This window comes from Podarcis erhardii, assembly GCF_964252035.2.
Source record: "Podarcis erhardii genome assembly, chromosome: 4".
NCBI classification, from domain to species: domain Eukaryota; kingdom Metazoa; phylum Chordata; class Lepidosauria; order Squamata; family Lacertidae; genus Podarcis; species Podarcis erhardii.
The window spans coordinates 62,360,004-62,381,631 of record NC_138508.1 but is presented as its reverse complement, the minus strand read 5'-3'; the positions used below and the strand labels follow the sequence as shown (position 1 = coordinate 62,381,631).

General features: G+C 40.5%; 1 protein-coding gene across 10 annotated transcripts in view; it reads right to left on the bottom strand.

Moving 5' to 3' along the window:
• DMD (dystrophin) overlaps positions 1–21,628 on the bottom strand; it is a 1,009,769-nt gene that overhangs the window by 620,577 nt on the left and 367,564 nt on the right. For all 10 annotated transcript variants that reach the window (XM_081858834.1, XM_081858841.1, XM_081858836.1 and 7 more), the window contains 3 exons: positions 12,541–12,729; positions 12,054–12,235; positions 1,452–1,602 (listed from right to left, as the gene is read on the bottom strand). In XM_081858834.1, the coding sequence (XP_081714960.1) occupies positions 1,452–1,602; positions 12,054–12,235; positions 12,541–12,729 (522 nt within the window). The remainder of the gene's footprint in view (positions 1–1,451; positions 1,603–12,053; positions 12,236–12,540; positions 12,730–21,628) is intronic.

Sequence of the window (21,628 nt, the reverse complement as noted above, 5' to 3'; positions counted from 1 at the left end):
CACCATGGATCCACTAATACAGGAATCCAAACTCTTCCCATCGAGCTAGTACCCTGTCTCAACAGCTATATGTGAATGGCATTTCCACACTGAAATTGGAACGTATGAATGCAGAATAGGTTAGATGCACAGCAGAAACCTTGCTGTATCATTCAGGCAAAATTTGTGTCTGTCATCTTCATTATATAATTTTTGGCAAAAGCTAAACACATGCTTATTTACCCTAGCTTTTTGACACCTGAGATGTGTAGGAGTTACCTTATTTCTGTGGTTGTAAGTAGTTTTAAACTGTTCTTAACATTGTGTTTTAATTACTTTAACCAGCGCTGTGACCTTACAGTGAAATGAGAAAGGGGAGGAGGAGGTGGAGAAAAAGAGGAGGAGGAGGAGGAGGAGGATCTGGTTCATGAAGCCAAAATGTTTCTTTGCCCATTGCCTTAGAGAACTACTGAATCTAGTCAGTGGAAGAACAGAGCAAGGGTATCTCTGTGATCTGTATGGCACACCTGGAACTTAAATGTGCATAAAATGTTATGACCCTTTCAGATTGCTTTGCTAAGATCAATATGTACAGCAATAAATAGGTATATGTATGTGGGGAAACTAATTTTTATGTACCGCTATAGTGAGTGTGATGTTCAGTCAAACACTTCCCAGCCTATTTATGAATAGTATATTAATTGTCATTCTATTTTAATTAGTCATGAAAAGTGAGTTGCATTCATTTATAATGGTTTATGTATTTTATTTATAGGAGGAATCAAGCTGTCAACCAAAGTAAACCCATTCACTCAAACTGGATATAAGCTTAGGCTTGCAGTCTTTATGTATAGCAGAAGCTAACAACAACAAAAAAGACAGTCGTACTAAAGTCTTTTGTTCACTATGTGCTAGCTCGTTGTTTTTATAATTAAATTCATTTTTCAAAAACATTCCACATCTTTTCCAATACAAAGGCAGGCACTCAGTTAGAATACTTTACAGTGCTCGGGGGCTGCATGCTCAGAGTCCCAGCACTGCTAATGAGATTAGAAATCCCAATTATAATAACTAATAGTGTCGATTTGCAACTGGAGGACTCTAGAAGGAAAGTACAAGATAGCAAAAGAAACCAGGGGAATAATAAAATCTGAAATGTTATTATTGTGTTTTCCAGTAAATAGTATATTGAAATTCCCTTTTCCCTTAGCACCCCAGCCCACTTTTTATTCTGTGAATAATGGCTGTGTGAAAGAAATAAGAAAATGATGAGAATCCTGGACTTATTAATAGAAAATCCAGAATTTCTGTGTCATGTTCTGAAGGTTTTGTTCAGTTTCAATCTAGATTTGCTTTTATTAAATGTTTCAATTTCCCAAGAATACTATGTTGGCATTTTCTCAAATATATATATTTAATTTACATATCCACTAGAAACAAATGGGCTCAAGAAATTTATTGACTTTGCTTACCTTATGCTCTTCTACCTGCCGCTTTAAGTCTTCCAAATCAGGTCCCAAGGGCTCTGACTCTATCCTTTTTGTTCTTTCTTCTGTTTTAGCTAACCATTCAGAGAGTTGGCTTAGCTGCTGATTCTGTAAATCCATCAGAACGCGATGCAAACTGGGGAAATATGTTTTTAAAAGCACAGCAAGTTAAAGTCAAGCAGATGTAACATATGATACATCTGTCAATTTTTTACCATAGGTCACAATTCATTGTTTACAATTGCCTCATGTTAGCCATACCAATAAAATTTTGATGAGGAGGAATATAGGAACAGGGTATGGTTGCTTCCATGCTAAGGTCAGCAAACTTTTGCAGCAGGGGGCCAGTCCACTAAGGGTCAGCAAACTTTTGCAGCAGGGGGCCAGTCCACTGTCCCTCAGACCTTGTGGGGGGCTGGACCATATTTTGAAGAAGAAAAAATGAATGAATTCCTATGCCCCACAAAGAACCCAGAGATGCATTTTAAATAAAAGGGCACATTCTACTCATGTAAAAACACACTGATTCCCAGACCGTCCATGGGCTGGCTTTAGAAGGCGATTGGGCCAGATCCGGCCCCTGGGCCTTAGTTTGCCTACCCATGCTATAGTCATTTAGTGCTGCTAAGAAACTGCTTTCTTTTGTATTTTAACACATTTACATTTCTTTATTCATTTATTATATCCAGCATTTCACCATTTGTTTCCAAAGTGGCTTGCAGCAATATAAAATACATAATATTGAAAATGTAAAACATGTATTAAACTCCAAAATTGTAAATCTCAATGATTTAAACTCTAACAAGGAAAAAATGAAAACATCTGAGAAGCATTCAGGGTGCAAAGGCTTAATTTTATCTTATTCTACACTGCTCTGATAGCTTTTGGCTGTGAATAGGTTTATAAATCTGCAAATATATATAAATACTTCCCCTCAATAAACTTAAATGGAAGTTTTAGTTATAGCATAACATAGTACGAATTCTCCATGGCCAAGGTTCTTCTGCATGTGCATTACGGCCATTGCTGCCATCTGAACATTGACCAGTGTGGAAAGGTAACCAACATATATTTATCCCCCTCCCACCCCCAAAAAAGGAAACTTGCAGAGGTCTTTCGGTGTGCTGAAGCTAGCTTTCCTGACGACCCTTGGGAAATTAGGCTGGGGGCTGTATACAGCCTTTGGGCTACAGGTTCTCCACCACAATTCTATTCTATTTATGAAATGTTCCATTCAGCAAAGGTTCCTTCCAATGTTAATTGCTTCCTGCTTGCAATTCTTCTCTTTTATTGCTTACTGCTGTGTGCAGCAGTGGCAATACTAATGGAAAACATTGCTTATTGTTCCTTATTGTTATAGTTTCTGTTCTAAGTTTTGATGGTTGAATTATTTTATTGTTTGAGTTGTGTGGGACTTCCCAGGCGACCTCATTAATTGGACACTCAGTAATGGTCCAAAAGAAATATATACCTCCACAAGAATGGAAATTGTCCTTAAAAGGCAACTAAGAGATACTATTGAAGTGGTAATTAACAGGCAGTCCTGCTGCCACTAAAGGACATGCCATTAAAGGGCAGAAATTAAAGGGCTGTACCTGCAAAGAAAATATGTAATTAATAGAATCCCTAATATGTCTCAATAGCACTTGACATATGCATACGTACTAGCACCAAAATTCCATTAAATTTTCTTTTTAACATGGGCCACAAAACAGATCTAGAACAAGTTGTGGGAAAACACTGGAGTATAATTATTTAGAATCATAGAACTGTAGAGTTGGAACCGATCCCAAGGGTCATCTAGTCCAATGCGCTGGAATACAGGAATCTCAGTTAAAGCATCCATGACAGATCACCATCCAAACATGTTTACAATGTCATCTAGATGCAGCATAAAAGTTATATTTAAAAAGATGGTAACATCAAATAAAAGAGAATTTCCTTGAAGCAGATATGTATTTAATGGTAATCAGTGGCAATCAAAATTATTTTTCCTTAAGAACCATTCATATTACAGTAGATTGATGATTCAGCATGTTAAAACACAGAGATTTCTAGTAATATTTTAACTACAGCGAAATGGCCAAAGTGTTATACTCATTATTCAATAACCAGTTTTAGGGCTCACAAAAGTCAACAACTGGACTATTGAAAGGGCAAAATCCTTCTCACTGGAAATGTCAATGAAAAAGAATTATGCCTCAGAATACTATTCACTTTACATATTAGAAAAGCAACACTTTGCTTGCCTTTGGGGAATTTTCAGATTATGGTCATGATCCACAGAATCTCCTTAGGTTTAATTAGAACATATGAAGAGAAATGAACAAAACCATATTCACTTAAATGTTGTTTACTTTTGGGAATGGTATAATTTCACTGTATTAACTGATTTCCCTATATAATAATGTCAAAGAAGCAAATATTTTGACTTCTGAGAAAGGGTCAAATCCAGATAGAGATCCAAGTCCCTGCTATAACTGTTGCAACACAAACAACTACAACTGTATTGTGTGAGACCAGTATATCTCTACCATTCCCTAAATATCCCAGTGCATTTTTTTGCAGCAGTATTAATGGGATAGCAGCAAGACAGAGTAAGAATACAAACAGTGGTGGCTCTTTTTCTTCTTTCACCTCTTCCCTGTCCTACAAAACAACCCAACATTATGAATCTTTAACAGTCAGGAGAGGTTGTTGGTTTGTTTTTGAGGGTGGGTTGGGTGGGGGAGAGAAGGGAAGTAACCTTCCCAAACAATTGTGAAGACTTATAGGGGGCTGTCAATTCTGGAATGCTTTATTATTGAATTATATGGTGAATAATACATACCATGGGATAAAACTAAGAAGTGGACAGAGAAATCCTTTGTCAATTCATATTTGTTTATCTAAGCAAGGAATGGGATACCTCAGGCACGGGGACACCAAATACGGCCCTCTAAGGCTCTCTGTTTGGCCCTTGGGATTCTTAGAAAGCCACAACTTCCCTCACCAGCCACACTCTATGACTGACTCAAGTGCTTTATCAAGTAATTCGAAGTCCTTTGTTTTTAGTTTCCGACCACCAGTGTGCCTCAACTACACTACAAAAATAAAGAGGACAACTCTTATCATGTTAAACTAGCACCCCACCCCCACCCCACACGTTCTTTGTTAAGACCATTTGAGAGATTTAGAATGACTGGCCAATTCACAGTTTCTTCTGGGCTCTTAGGCAACTCTGAATAATGTGTTTTTGATAGCCTCTGAGATAGCTAAGAAAAAGACCATATATTTATAGACCCAGTATTTCAAATATACCGTTTCATTCTGTGTCATATTATATCAAATTGTGGTGAAGTGTTGCTATTTACTTTAGTAATCAGCTTCCAGTCTCTCAGCCCAGAAGCAAATGGATTTCAATCACATACAAAAAAGAATTGCTACGGTATGACAGTGGTTTAATTATAACATGGTATATCAATGTTTATTGAGACAAGGAACATTATGGTTGAAAGCGATTTTTTAAAGCTATTTTTTTTCACCACTTTTTTGTCTGAAGTTTTTCTCTAACCTTTCACGCATTTATTTTAGCTAATGCTTAACAGAAGGTCTAATACTGAAATCTAATTTAAGGACAATTATGAAATCTTTGCAATGTGCTTCGATGTTAAACCAGCCTTTTTGTTCTCAAAATATCCATAACTTAATTTGTCATGGCAAGACCTTTTACTAAACAGATTCAATTTTTAAAGCCTTCATGCATTATTTTGTTGCCAATTATGCAAGAGAGTCAAAATATTGGTATCTATGAGGGCAGTAAAGCTTTAATGAGTAGGTGAAAAACCTTTAGCAGATTAACCAGTAAGGAGCAAAAGTAAGAACACAATAGTTCTAATTTTATTTTGTTCTGGTGCATTATTATATTGATGAATAAAAATATATTTTAAAAATAACATATACAGTGGTACCTTGGGTTAAGTACTTAATTCGTTCTGGAGATCTGTTCTTAACCTGAAACTGTTCTTAACCTGAAGCACCACTTTAGCTAATGGGGCCTCCTGCTGCTGCCACGCCACCGGTGCACATTTCTGTTCTCATCCTGAAGCAAAGTTCTTAACCCGAGGTACTATTTCTGGTTACTCTGTAACCTGAAGCTTATATAACCTGAAGCGTATGTAACCCAAGGTACCACTGTATACATTTTCCTTCTAATAATTCTGGTGAATACTGTATCCCAGTAACGCTGTCAAGATTAAGGATAGGCACCAACTCTGGAATATTTAATGACATCATTTAATGACATGTGATTCACCATCTGGCATCATATGACATTGCAAGTCATGATGATTATATTTATGTATTGAAAGTAGTTATATGCCCCTGTTCAGAGTCCCCACAGAATGGTTTACCTAAGATTCTTGCAACAGTATCATGTTCCCCTCCCAAAATAAAATGACCATAAAATTGAAATATGACTGTTTACTTGGAAGTTGCAACTTATTTCCCCCCTCCTCTCTGCAGGGTAAGAAGTTCCTATGGTGGCAGTTAGAAGAGAGAGGGACGACCACTGGGAGCTGAGTGGTGGCAGTTTATCAGATTGTTCTTCTCCTGTCCCATCAGGGCAAGATGGCAGACTGTATTATACTGTATTATACATGCCACAGCTCAAACTATCTGTGATTCCATTCTATAACCAAGTATTCTTCCAGCACAGGGGGCTAATCTCTGATCCCCAATGTCTGAACCAGTCAAGCCCAGCAATTCTTGCCAGTTTTGTTTTTCAGATTACTAGGGTTTACTGCTTTCCGAAGGCTTTTCCTTACTGATTCTTCTGGACATAAGTAGCTTTATTTTGATAGGATGCTTTCCTCAATCAAAATAATTATAGTTTACCCAAAGAGAGGAAAATGATATACTATTACATTGTCCTCAAGCATTTATTTACTTCAAGGACAAAACTGATTATCCCAATACCTTTCATACTGTTGGGAACTTGTCATTTGAAGCAAGTGATGCATATCAGGGCAAAATAATGTGTAAGCTCACATATACACTGAACTGTTGGTGGCTAACCAAGAAAAAGATTTTGGGAGTCATGACCGATAAACACCATTAAAACCTTTAACCCAGTCTGTGCCAGAAATAAAAGAAACTCCATATCAGGAATTACTTATTCCTCTATTTCTATTAATATTTGTAACCCACATTTCTCTCTTACTAAATGGAGCAGATGACAAACCATGCAAAACAATAATCCAGTCAATTAAAACACAATAAATTCAGCAAAACAACACACTAAGGCTAAAAAAAAATGGTACATTCAAGATGCTCTCTTAAAGAATGGCAAGTTCAAATAGGAGTAGGCTGTCCTTATGTGTAAAGGGATTGAAAATAAGATGCCTAATATTACCAAAGACTTTACACATATCTAAAGTGTGGCCCTGTTTGGAATATGGAGTGCAATTCTGATTTCCCAATCTAAAAGGCAGGGGGTATTATGGAGCTAGAAAAACCAGAGAAAACCAAAACACATTTGATTTAACATCAGGTGGCTTTCAGCGTTAAGCACAATAAATCATTAACAATAATCACTATAAAAAACAACCAGTTTTTATGAATAAAAATACAATTGTACCTACCTGAAGCATCATTTTCCATTCCCCATGAAAGTTCAGGTGATTGGGCAGAGCCACTAATCTGCTGACTTTTCATGGCAGGAATGGAAAAAGTAACACTAGACATCAAAATCGTGCGATAAAATTGGTTGACAGGAGAGGCAAATAAAAGAACCAACCACCTGTCTCCTTGATCCTTGCCCATCCTGGCTTATAAAAGCTAGCCGGGAAGGACTGGGTGATGGGCTTCGTGGGGTGGTGAATGCTTCCCTCCGTGAGGGAGCCTTCCCAGACCCGCTGAAAGAGGCGGTTATCAAACCACTTCTTAAAAAACCATCTTTAGATGCGGCCATGATGGCCAACTATCGCCCAGTCTCAAATCTTCCATTCTTGGGCAAGGTGATTGAGCGAGTGGTTGCTGAACAACTCCAGGCACGCCTGGAAGAAGCGGACCATTTGGATCCCTTCCAGTCAGGATTCAGGCCTCATCATGGGACTGAAACTGCCTTGGTCGCACTGGTTGATGATCTCCGGCGGGCCAGGGACAAAGGTGAGAGTTGTTTCCTGGTTCTGCTGGATCTCTCAGCGGCGTTTGATACCATCGACCATAACATCCTTCTGGACCGTCTTGAGGGGCTGGGAGCTGGGGGCACTGTCATACAGTGGTTCCGCTCCTTCCTCCTGGGCCGTGTTCAGAAAGTGGTGGTGGGGGATGAGTGTTCAGACCCCTGGGCTCTCACTTGTGGGGTGCCTCAGGGTTCTGTCCTCTCCCCCATGCTTTTCAACATCTACATGCAGCCGCTGGGAGAGATCATCAGGAGGTTTGGGCTGGGTGTTCATCAGTATGCGGATGATACCCAGCTCTACCTCTCTTTCAAATCAGAACCAGTGAAGGCGGTGACGGTCCTGTGTGAGTGTCTGGAGGCGGTTGGAGGATGGATGGCGGCTAACAGATTGAGATTGAATCCTGACAAGACAGAAGTACTGTTTCTGGGGGACAGGAGGCGGGCAGGTGTGGAGGACTCCCTGGTCCTGAATGGGGTACCTGTGCCCCTGAAGGACCAGGTGTGCAGCCTGGGAGTCATTTTGGACTCACAGCTGTCCATGGAGGCACAGGTTAAATCCGTGTCCAGGGCAGCTGTGTACCAGCTCCATCTGGTACGCAGGCTGAGACCCTATCTGCCTGTGGACTGCCTCGCCAGAGTGGTGCATGCTCTGGTTATCTCCCGCTTGGACTACTGCAATGCACTCTACGTGGGGCTACCTTTGAAGGTGACCCGGAAACTACAACTAATCCAGAACGCAGCAGCCAGACTGGTGACAGGGAGCGGCTGCCGAGACCATATAACACCGGTCTTGAAAGACCTACATTGGCTCCCAGTACGTTTCCGAGCACAATTCAAAGTGTTGGTGCTGACCTTTAAAGCCCTAAACGGCCTCGGTCCAGTATACCTGAAGGAGCGTCTCCACCCCCATCGTTCTACCCGGACACTGAGGTCCAGCACCGAGGGCCTTCTGGCGGTTCCCTCACTGCGAGAAGTCAAGTTACAGGGAACCAGGCAGAGGGCCTTCTCGGTAGTGGCGCCCTCCCTGTGGAATGCCCTCCCACCAGATGTCAAAGAGAACAACAACTACCAGACTTTTAGAAGACATCTGAAGGCAGCCCTGTTTAGGGATGCTTTTAATGTTTGATGTATCATAGTATTTTAATATTCTTTTGGAAGCCGCCCAGAGTGGCTGGGGAGGCCCAGCCAGATGGGCGGGGTATAAATAATAAATTATTATTATTATTATTATTATTACATAGCACAAAAGAAAGAAACAGGTGGCACGAAAGATGGTGACACTCACCAGCATGGCTTGCTTTAAAACAGGAGTGGCTAATCCTCTTTTTGGCACCAGGACTGCAGTCACCCAGGGGCCCCACCACGTGGGGCCACATACCAGTGGTGGATGTGGTCAGAACACACTGCCATGTACACATGCGTGCACACACACAGAGAAAATAGTTTATCCAATGACTGTGGTCGGGGAAACATACATCCCCTTTACTATGCCCACCGCAGTTCTGTGTGTACTTTAAATCAAGTTTTTTGGTGGCGCTGTGGTTTAAACCACAGAGCCTAGGGCTTGCCGATCAGAAGATCGGCGGTTCGAATCCCTGAGACGGGGTGAGCTCATGTTGCTTGGTCTCTGCTCCTGTTAACCTAGCAGTTTGAAAGCATGTCAAAGTGGAAGTAGATAAATAGGTACCGCTCTGGCGGGAAGGTAAACAGCATTTCCGTGCACTGCTCTGCTTCGCCAGAAGCGGCTTAGTCATGCTGGCCACATGACCCGGAAGCCGTACGCCGGCTCCCTCGGCAAATAAAGCGAGATGAGCGCCGCAACCCCAGAGTCGTCTGTGACTGGACTTAACGGTCAGGGGTCCTTTAACCTTTTTACTGAAATCAGAGTAGTCTGGAAGGGCCAGAAAAATGTGCTTGCAACAATAGTTATCCTTGCTTTACAAGGTGATGAGACAAATTCATGGAAGCTAAATGAAACCTCCCCTTAAGAGGCAATATCACCACTGGCAAGCAGTTGCCTGAAAGGCAACCATAGGGTAGTGCTCACCTTCATACGCAGCTTGCAGGCTTCCTCGAGGCATCCTGTTGGAAGCAGGATGTTTAACAAAATCTGGACTGTTCCAGCAGGTCTATTTTATGTTCTTAATTACAAATTAAAACATGCTAACCCCATTTTAATAATAGTGTCTACCAGTGAGCTGGCAGCTTTTTTTTAAACCCAACTGATCTCTGTGACCTTGTGAATCTGGAATCAATCTGTAAACTCAAGCTACAGATACCTAATGTTCAAGGGAAGCACAGAACAACTGATATCAAAACGCACCAAATTTAAATGTTGACCTGTCTGAGGACACTATGAACACACAACTAGGGCCAAGTTTATTTTAATAATAGTGTTTTAAATACATCCACAGAACACATGCCTATTTTCTAAGTACATAAATATGACTGTTCCGTTTTTAAACTGGCAGTATTTTTCATCAGTCCTTGCAATTCTGAAATTATTTAAACACTGTGTATTTGATTGGCAATACTGTCAAATCTTTTGTTCCGATGTAAGTATGGGTCTTGTACTATTTTAACAATACACCTTTTTCCTTAACAAAAGGTGAGGAGAGAACAGGAAATTATAGTTTTGGAACTGGAATAGAAAGCCGTACACCCAGTTGAAATGACATAATCAACCATAACTGTATTTAAAAAAACGAAGTTGCTTTTAAAAAGAAACCTACAAATATATGACAAACTCTCATTGCAATATGGGAGCTCCATTAATCGAGCTCTACTATAAACGATAATTATGCCATTAATCTCATCATAGTTTAAAGCAGCTTATCATCACACTGTTCTAGGCTGTTTTTTATCTTAGGTTCTGTCAGATTTGTGTGATTCTGAAGTAAAATTCCAATTGAACTAAATCAGAAATGGCTTTGATTATCGCTCTTGGAACCGCTCTCACTCACTTAAAGCACAGGGTACACATCTGACTAGCTTCAGTTTTCACATCCCTTGCTCTTGTGAACCCCAAGATGGCATGAGCACTTATCTGAAGGCTTATCAACCAGTTCTTTGCTGTGGATCAGGTATAAGTCCAGAGTAGTAGAGTCCCTTGCCGCTTTCTTTACCTTCTAAGAGATTAAATTGTCAGCAAGACTAGGCAAGAATTAATTGGACACTGTTCTGTTCCAGATGATGATCCATGTAGAACAAGGGTTCTAGTCAAACAGGAGGTTCACAGCAATCACAGTCAAGTGACAAAGAGAAGGAACGAGCAAGGAAAATCCATACAGAGCATGCCCATGCTTTGATAAGCTAAATCCAACAGAGGCAAAGTAAGGCATGACATTCAAGAGGCTCAGCTCCTGACAAAAGTTTTGAATCTTGCTTCAGTAGCAGCCTGATTGATTGATTGATTGATTGATTCAATCAACCAACCCTAGTGGGGAGAAGCCTCTTTAGCTCAAGGGGCCTTACTTGTGAAGAATGCTAGATTGGAACTTCTGGGATGGACATATCAGAGTTGGAGAATGGCAAGACAACTTCGTATAGCTACATCCTGTGTCAAAATTTCTGGGGCAGCGAGGAATCCATGGGACATCTTTGACAGTGATTCCCTCTGATTCTCTGACTCTTCCTTCAAATCCATGGCCTTCTTGCCCAAGGGGGCATAGGGAAGAGGAGTCTGATTGTGGGATCTTTAAAAATGTTCCATTCTCAGCAGTTAGACTTCAGGCAGATATTAGGCTGCTTGAAATAGCCCTAGAGTTATTCAGGAAAGGATCAGCCATGCTTTCTAGCTGGCTGAACAGTCTGTAGTATGCTGTTTTGCTTTCCTTCAGTTGCTACTCAGATTCTTTCAATGGTGTTTCCATACTGGCATATATATTCTTAACATATAATGCAATTCCTCATCCTTTTATGTTGGATATATTCCTTTTGAACAAGGTATACCTTTCAAGTGCTGAATTTCAATCATGAGACTCAAGGTCTCACTGATACCTATCAGATCATACTTTTCTTTCTGCGTTAGGATTGCAAGTTGTCGTGCTTGTTTCGTACACTTTTGACTGCCAGTTCTGAAACTGCCAAGGCTGTTTATTCACATAGATAGGGATAGCAAAGGTATGGAAAGTCCCCATTCCCTTCCTAACAAAGTGCAATAACAAGATAAAAGTTTATGTGGGAATAACATTTGTATTGAGTGTGAAACTTCTCTCAGTAAGGCCTTTTAAAATGTGAGCTTGCAGATCTGTGGCTCTTGTCCATCTGTTGTGCTCCACTTCCATTCTCTTACAATCAATTTTGACGCTCATGAAATTGCAGCAAAGCAAGAGAAATACAACAAAATCTGAACCAAACAGCACACCCTGCAACAATATTTGCACCAATTACAAAAGTGTTTGCCCAAGTTTATATTTACTCACTTGCTCTGTTTTTCCATACTTGTGACCCTGAGATTTTCCCATCGTGAATTAAGAAGATTCATTTGTTCTTGTATTTCATTTTCTTCATCTTCTGAAAGCTTCCCAAATGACAGAAGTTGGCTGCCTATTTGCAAAACATCACCAACACGTCCCTGGTGAGCTGTTAATTCCATCATAAAACCCTTCAAAAACAATTTTAACAAAGATTACCACCAGAGAAAGAAAGATGTATTTAGAAATTACAGATTCTATTGAAAATTCTAAACTTTATTCAACAAAATGTTTTGACAACAATTTTAGACTTTTTAATACAAACAAATTTGGCTGTTGCTAGAACACAGTCTTTTGAGCAAGAGCAAAAGGAAGACCAAAGTACCAATTGAATATCAAGCTTTTGGTCTTAATGCGCAAAACAGATAAAAGATCAGCAATTAGCAGATGGTGAAGTGTTTATGTTGGTTTTTCAATCTGTGTTGTTCACACATACCTCGTGGGTGTGAAACTGCTCTTTAACTTCTTCTACATCAGTGGATATATCTCCTTGTGCTTGCAAAGAATCTTCAGTAGACAGAAGCCATGAGAGTACTTCTTCTAATGCAGTTTGGTAGCCTTCCAGATCTACTTCTGTATCCATGGGTGAAGTTGCAAATAATCTCTGTTCATGTGTTTCCAAACGCTGCACAAAAAAGGGGGAAAGGCTTTTTGAGCAACATCCAATTAATCTGGGATCAAATAGTTCTTCTAGCCTACTAAATGGAATGCAGTTGTTTTAATTCTACCTAACAGTTTCCCTTTGGCATCAAAATCCTTATGAACATTCTTTGAAATATCACTGATCAATGGGACTGGGAGGAAAGCACAGATAAATATAAAATGAACTAAAAGTCATTCTTCATGCACACCCCTGTTATAAGTTCAAGTATATAAATATATCTAATTTTTATGAACTGTGTAGAGCTCACCTCCTTAATTTATTGATCTCAGTATGATGTCCAAGCAATTACATTTTATCTGCATGCAAACAATGCTACCCAGATGCAATAGAAAAGATTTTAAATTAAAGTTTACATGCATGCAGCAGTGGGCTAAAATAATTCCCTAATACTTATTGAGACTGCAATTTACAGTTTTTGAAAACTGTGTGTGTCAATATACAAGTGTAAGTCTGCAGCAAGGGGATTGTAAGATGAAAGCATCTTCCCTTAGTTTCAGAACTCTGACTGCCTTCCAGAGCCAGCCCACCCATGAGGAAAAGTGTGGTGACCACCTCAGGCAGCAGGATCCACAGGGGCAGAAGAGCCTGATGTTAATCTTTATTGCTTCCTTGTTTCTGATGTAGATATTCACTTCTCCCCTGGTGTGGGGACGTGCCATTTTGGAGTTTGCCTTAGGCACCAAAATGTATTGGGCCGGCCTTGCTGTGTACACACAACACACACTGTGGTTTGTTAAGGGTTTCTGGGAATTGTAATGTGAGTGGTAAACTACAGCGCCCCAATTTTTTGAGGGAAAGAATGTACTTTGAAGATATAGTGTGTATATATCAGTCAAACAACTCTCTTTCTTTGATGATATGTGTCAGTTCCTGGTCATAAGGAATGACCCAAGATGTCTGAGGGAAGTAAAACTAACAAAACTTCTCAGCTGGCTTCTGTACATCTGTTGGGGATGCAGAATTTCTCACTTCATGAGGCAGGTGGAAAGCCTATTTATTTGTTTACGTCACATACCAGTCTTCCATACAAGTCAATGGGGTAGACAAGATCAGACAATAAGCACAAGAAAGAGAGATTAGGTAGGTATATCTTGAGCGATGGAAGCAGTATGGCTGAGTGTGCATACACTCAGAGGATGACCTCCAAACCATTCTAAATATCTTTGCAGAAGCTTATGAAAAGCTTGGCCTATCACTCAACATCCAAAAAACCAAAGTGCCGCACCAACAAGTACAAAATAACCCCTCTGCAGCGCCACAAATCCAACTCAATGGTGTAATGTTGGAAAATGTCAATCACTTCTCCTACCTAGGCAGTTATCTTTCCACAAGGGCCAACTTTGACGCCGAAATCCAGCATTGCCTGAGCTCTGCGAGTGCGAATTCCTCCCAATTGAAATGCAGGGTGTTCGAGGACTGGGACATTCACAGAGAAACCAAAATGCTTGTTTACAAAGCTATTGTACTACCAACCTCACTGTATGCTTGTGAAACATGGACCACTTATACACACCATCACCAGCTCCTTGAAAGATTCCATCAAGGGGGTCTCCGAAAATTTTTACACATCACTTGGGAAGACAGGCGAACCAATATCAGTGTATTGGAAGAAGCAAAGATCACCAGTGTTGAAGCAATGATTCTTCAACATCAACTTCGTTGGACTAGTCATGTTGCATGGATGCCTGATGATCGTATTCCAAAGCAACTACTCTATTCTGAACTTAAAAATGGAAAGCATAATGCTGGTGGTCAACAAAAGAGGTTTAAAGACTGTCTCAAGGCAAATCTTAAAAAAATGTAGTATAAACACTGACAACTGAGAAACACTGGCCTGACTTTACCAAAGGTGTCATGAGCTTTGAAGACACCCGAACTCAGGACACAAGGGAGAAACATGCTAGGAGGAAGGCACGCTTAGCAAATCTACACCGTGATCAACTCCTGCCCAGAAACCTATGTCCCCACTGTGGAAGGACATGTGGATCTAGAACTCGCCTCCACAGTCACTTATGGACTCATTGTTAAAACTGTATTTATGGAAGACAATCTTACTCAGCTACGAGTGATCACCAAAGAAGAGAAAGAGGAAGAGGAAGAGGAAGAGGAAGAGGAAGAGGAAGAGGAAGAGGAAGAGGAAGAGGAAGAGGAAGAGGAAGAGGAAGAGGAAGGAGGAGGAGGAGGAGGAGGAGGAGAAGGAGGAGGAGGTGGTGGTGGTGGTTGTGCAGTTTTCTCTCTTGTTGTAAATAGCCCTAAAGGGAAGACCTACATTGCTCTGGCGTGGAAATGTCACAGCGTGTACCTGCATGAAGCTCACATACCCATAACCAGGGGAGATGCAGAACTTCTCCTATTTCCACCTCCTTGCTAATCAGGACTGTGTTATAAAACAGCCTGTCTTTGATTGTGCAGTTTATTATGGTATGAAAAATCTCTGCTGAACAGAATATGTGGTTGCTACATAAGATTATTAAGTGCATTCATTTTTAAACTAATCAATTCAGGGCAGTCTGAAATATTTCCAAGATTACATCCCTCCCACACTAATGTTCATGTTACACACAAAGAAAGGCTAGAGGAAGGGGATTCACGGAAGCTTCCTCTCACATTCTGTATAGAAAGACCTACTAAAATGTGACTCTAACCAGTCAAATAGAGCCCACTCACCATTCCCTCTCCCCCCTAACCTAATACTGCATGCAACACTAATGTCTTACAATAAATGAAACTGATCTGTAGAAAACACAACTTGAGTTTATTTTTGTAAACTTATAAATATTTAATAAAAGTATATTTTTTTAAAAAATAGAGTCTCAGAGACTGTGGCCTTGATTCAGTAGGGTGAATAAAGTAGAGGAAAGAAAGCACTAATTTATCCCGATTTGACCAACATGGGGCAAAGGGGTGACACTGGAGGGTTACTAAGAAACACAACAGATAAGATTAGTGAGAAATGGAGACGTGAGCTATTGCTAGTTTTACATTTCCTATTTTGTTTGAAAACAAAATAGATTTGTGGATCTGCCTATTTATCAAGATCAGAATATATCACTGTCAAACTAATCCATGCACACGAAAGCTCATACCAAGAACTAACTTAGTTGGTCTTTAAGGTGCTACTGGAAGGAATTTTTTTATTTTGTTTTGACTATGGCAGACCAACACGGCTACCTATCTGTAACTGAAACTAATCCAAATTATTCAATATTTCTCAGTGAGAGAAATATTAATTTTAACCATCCTGTAACTTTAAAATAACAATTTTACAATTTGTATATGAAGTAAGGGGAACGTTAAAAATAAATAAAAATCCTTTATATTACTGTCCAGACTGGAGGACTCAAAGGGCTTTAAAACTTTAATGCAAAGTAAATACGACTCTAGAATGCCTGTGACTTTCAGAAGCTTAGAAAAATCAGACAAGCTTGGCAGCTGTTTCCATTGATTCACAGAGCCTATAAATAGAAAAGTATAGATTTACCTGCACTGAAAGCTTATCTATTATAGTATTAAATTTAATATTTCTAACCTTCTAGAGTCTCAAAAACCCCTGCACAGAAAACATGCACAATGTGTTTGTGCACTGGTGATGTTGTCTGCAGAATCCATACAGCATCCTCCTGCCTCAGAGCAGGGAGGCAACCTGTTGCCTTGCACCAGCAATGCTATTTACATGTTCTACTGCAAGATTTACATGTTCTACTGCAAGCCCACAACAGAATATGGGATAATTAGCTAGTCCATAGCTACCAAACCACCTGAATTTAATGTGCATTTTCCAAGAACAGAGAGAGATGATCTAAAGGACAACGCAGATCCAAAGCCGATTAGTAGATAAAGAGGTCGAATGTAACATGCAACCCTGCAAGAGTGCATCCAGGGTTAATAAATCTGTAATGTTGCAATTCAGTCTTGCCCAAATTGACTTAAATAATCCATGGCATCTGAATCGATTGCAGCTTTATTTTCCAGTGACAAAGATGTACAGTGGTACCTCGGGTTACATACGCTTCAGGTTACATACGCTTCAGGTTACTGACTCCACTAACCCAGAAATAGTGCTTCAGGTTAAGAACTTTGCTTCAGGATGAGAACAGAAATTGTGCTCCGGCGGCGCAGCAGCAGCAGGAGGCCCCATTAGCTAAAGTGGTGCTTCAGGTTAAGAACAGTTTCAGGTTAAGAACGGACCTCCAGAATGAATTAAGTACTTAACCCGAGGTACCACTGTAAACTAATCCATCTACCATTTGTAATTTACCGTGTTATGAATTCTCAATAAAATATGCAATGAGTAGCATTAAAATGAATCAAATGTATAACCCAAGAGGTTTTTGCTTAGAGAACAGGATCAGATTTACAAAGGGTGGAGGATCATCCTCCAATTAATTTTAAGTATTCTTTCAAGCAACATTTATTGATCCTTACATTACCTTTGAAGTGAAGAAGTGAAATGAATCCAGTAAGAACTTCCTGCTTCTAACCAAATCTCACAGTAAGTCTGATTGACTGAAAGCAACTTTAGGATCCACTGTTAAAGCAAGATCAAAAGGCTGACAGTGAAATAAAACCAATTCAAATAAACCTAAACTGAGTTTAGTGATGATGGATATCAACATTAAGAATAATTTAGATAACATCTTTTAACTTGTTTCGGAACAACGTTTTAAAAGTAAGCTTCTGTGTAACTCCTTATTATTTAATACCTAAATTATGTGCTCTGCCAACACTTTCTGCCACTACTGCAATGAAAAACCATATATTTAAATGTGATGCAAATAACTTGAGTAAAAGAACTGACTTCCCATCATTCAGGGGCTAATATCTCCAGCTGCAGATCTTAGCAGCAGGCATCTCAATCAGAAATAGTTTATGTCCAATTTTAACAAAGGTCTAAAAGTAAAGAGAAAATTGCTTAAGGAGTACAAACACAAAGTCACAGAGTGTAGCTTGAACATTTTTAGTTCCGGGGAACTATCCATGTCTTTGTTCAGTTGGCCTATTAGGGCTTATCCACACTTCCTCTTGCCCTGCTGCTTCCCATGGGGAAAACCGCTCTTTAGAACTCAATGAGGGCAAACAGCAATTTGGGTTTTCTCCAGACTGCCACAGATTGCGTTTTTGAAGATGACATATGTTATCACAAAGAAGACAATGATAAGTATGTTCTTAACATAAATTTCCCACTCATTTCCCAGAAATATTCAGTAAAGGGACACAAACATTACTCTCAGATATACTAACTGTCTAGTAAAGACAAATATGAAACAGAAAACTTTCTTGAAAAGGATGAAATGGTAATGGTATGATAAGTAGCTGTACATGCTGTGGAAGAAAACACAAACTAAAAATCACTTCTTATCCAAATGCATGCTCCAAAAGGGAATTGTAAAGTCAGAAAGCTCAACTATTGAAGTGGATGACATCAAACTAAAGACGCCGGTGAGGTCTGTATATTCACTAGACCTTTAAGCACTTCAGCAAACTGACTGTGATTAGGCAGGCAGTTATTTTGAAAACTAATAACCCATCTTTTGACTGCAATGCCCCACAAAATCAGCTTGCAGCATAATTTTAAATATATGATAAAATCACAGTGAAATGCAAGAAAACTTAAAAAACCAAGAGCCTGGGAAAATGGGAACATCTCAACCACTTGCCTCAAGCCTTACAAAAGTGGAGACCACGGAGATTCCTGAGAAACGATATTACACAGGATAGGTGCCACCACTGGAAAGGCCTCTCCTGTAACTCAACTAATTGTGCCTCCGATTTTAGTCAGACACAAAGAGTGAAAGCAAATCCTGAGGTGTATACCTAAAGATGTTAGGTATGAAGTGAACCTTATGTTATTATAGGTAGTTCTAGGACAAAAAATGATCTCAATTCAATTGAGTCTTCTGAGGATCTAAAATAGCAACTAGTGGAGGCTGGTCCATTAGGTAGAATGGAGCACAGGTCCACCAGCTTCAGTCTACCCTTAACCAGTCCCCATCTTCCTGCCTTCTTACTTACAACCAGTCCAGGGGACGTCCCTGCCTATGACAGCTTCCTCTTCCTTCGTTTCAATGTTTTCCTTGCAGAACACAGCAGAGAGGAAGATAGGGACAAAACAATCAAGAGTGAGCTCTGCCTTACATTGTTTCTGGCTCCTTCTACAGTTGATGTTCTGCCCTACCAGAGTAAATGGCCATCAGCCACCACTGATAGCAGCCACAAGCTGACATCCCTTTCTAGCAAAGTCTGTCAGGTCATTTTCAAGTATAGCCTAAAAGGGAAAAGGCCACAAACATTCTGAGTTCCATTTCACTGAAGATCTCATTATGAATCTATTACACTCCATAACAGGAAAAAACCTAGATCAGCATATGCCTATTTATATCCTATTTACATGTCTGCAAGAACTGTTTATCAAGAAAAAGAAGAAGAAGAAGAGTTTGGATTTGATATCCCGCTTTATCACTAACCGAAGGAGTCTCAACGCGGCTAACATTCTCTTTTCCCTTCCTCCCCCACAACAAACACTCTGTGAGGTGAGTGGGGCTGAGAGACTTCAGAGAAGTGTGACTAGCCCAAGGTCACCCAGCAGCTGCATGTAGAGGAGCGGGGATGCGAACCCCGTTCACCAAATTACAAATCTACTGCTCTTAACCGCTACACCACACAGGCTCTATGTATCTTATATATACATACTTACGTCAGAGTCCTTCTGAGTAAGACATGCTCTGTAAATGTGCACCCCTCTGAAAGTCCACAAACTCTGTCTTGTTTAGTATTTGCCTATCCTCTAGGAAGTGGAATGGAGTGCTCAAGTAAATTAATGGCAAACACATATTTATGCACACACACACTCCAAATAACAACCATTCTATTACTATTTTGCTGGTTGCATTTGTACCAGTGCCCAGATGTGAAAGGCTGTATTTCACATTATCAGCTTGCTTTCCTGAGCAATTCAGTAAATTACTTCCAAGTCACTTTCTTAGACACTAATCTGCTATAAATCTAATCCCTAACAGCAAAAAGACAACCTGAGCCTGCTGAATGCCAGTGGTTTTAGTGATCTGACCTACTCCAGCAAAAATCCCTAATTAAAATGTCCCCACCTGATTAGCATTATTCCAGAATAAACCCTCCATTGGTTATATCACAGTAAAGGTAGTACATAATAGTGCCACAATTATCCATATTGAAACAGTGGAGTTTTCAAAGAGAACAATTAAATGTTCAAATGTTCTTCAGAAACTGTTACATTAATTAAGAAGCTTTAATAAATATTTAATTGCATTTTAAAAAATGTTTTAACTTCATTGAAAAATGTTCTGCTATATTTAATATATTATATATGATTATCCAATACTGTATATACAAACCCAGTTACAGCCTTAAGAATATTATCTTAAGGTATAATTGCATATTGTTGTTAGCAGAATCAACACAGCAATCCAAACTCTGGCTGGGGAGGGGTAGTCCTTAACTGAGAGTTGGGGCCACTGCTGCTTCTGCAGTCTGTCCACTCACACTGGCTGGTGCAGAAGGCAGGGGACAAATAAGTTTCTGCACCAGGAGCTGGGGCAATGACCAGGCCTGGATCAAGTGACAGCAGTGGGGTTGTCTTGGAATCCAGAGAAATCTGGGCTGACTTAGTCATGCCCCAGAATGCCCAATTTGGAGTCTTTCCATAAGCTGTACCTGGTGCAGGATTGCGCCAGCATCACTTCATAGGTGGAGACTTCCAGGGCTATGTAGAGGAACACCTCTGCCCAATCCACCCAACACCCCCTCCAGATTGGTGCAAAGGGGGTTTCAATTGCTGCACAAATCTCAGAAAAATTGCTTAATACTATACTCATGGAGGCCTGCTTCAAATGCTATGCCCGGTGTAAGCTGCAAAAAAATAAAATATAAAAAATCTATGTTATTTGAGCTGATATGATGAGGCACCACACTTTCTGGTCTGGTTCAAACATCACAATAAGCCATAGGCTGGAATCAGCACTGTTTCATTGAGGACACGCAGTGTGCTGGCACATGCTATTTAGGGTTTGTCCGTTTGTCCTGTGCCTAGAAAGTGGGATCTGAGCAGTTTTCTGCTTGACCCACAACTTTTAGGCATGGGTCTGAGTGGTTTTCCCCTTGCCCCACTCCTTTCTCAGACAAAACCCCCAACTCTTTAGTGCGAAATCAGAGCAAACGTCAACCTGGAGCATTTGCTCTTTAAATTCCTCTTTGAGCATGGAGACAGTGGAGGAGGGGGTGGAGGAGCCTCTCAGGGGGTTCTGGAGGCATGGTCTCTCATCTGAGAGCTCTGCAGGCTATAAGAATTTAGGGATCCCTGATAGCTTTCCTCTCAACTTCTGAACTTGCTCCCTTCCCCCTTGCTCTTGTTTACCTGCACCCAGTTCACAAACTATTCATCCTGATGCTGCCAGCAGACACCTTGCAGATACTGCTGGCACCAGTGAAGGTACTGGTGATGGGAGAGAGTTTCTCCTTACTTTGGGAAATGGAACCCTACAACTCACTGGTCCCTTCCCTAAGATCCTCCTCCTCCTCCTCACCCCCACATTCCACCCCAGGCACACCCCCAGCTTCACTCTCTCTCTCACCCCCTCTTTCATTGACCCCTTCATCCTCCTATTCTTGTCAGTCCCTGACATAAGCATCACATATAGGTGAAGCATCATAGAGTTGGAAGGGACCACAAGGCCCATCAAGACCAACCCCCTGCAATGCAGGGAACTTTTGCCAAATGTGGGGCTTGAACCCACGGCCCTGAGAGTAAGTGTCTCATGCTCTACTGACTGAGCTATTCCAGAACCCGTCAGAGTCAATACAATGCTCCCAATGCTGTAGCTACACA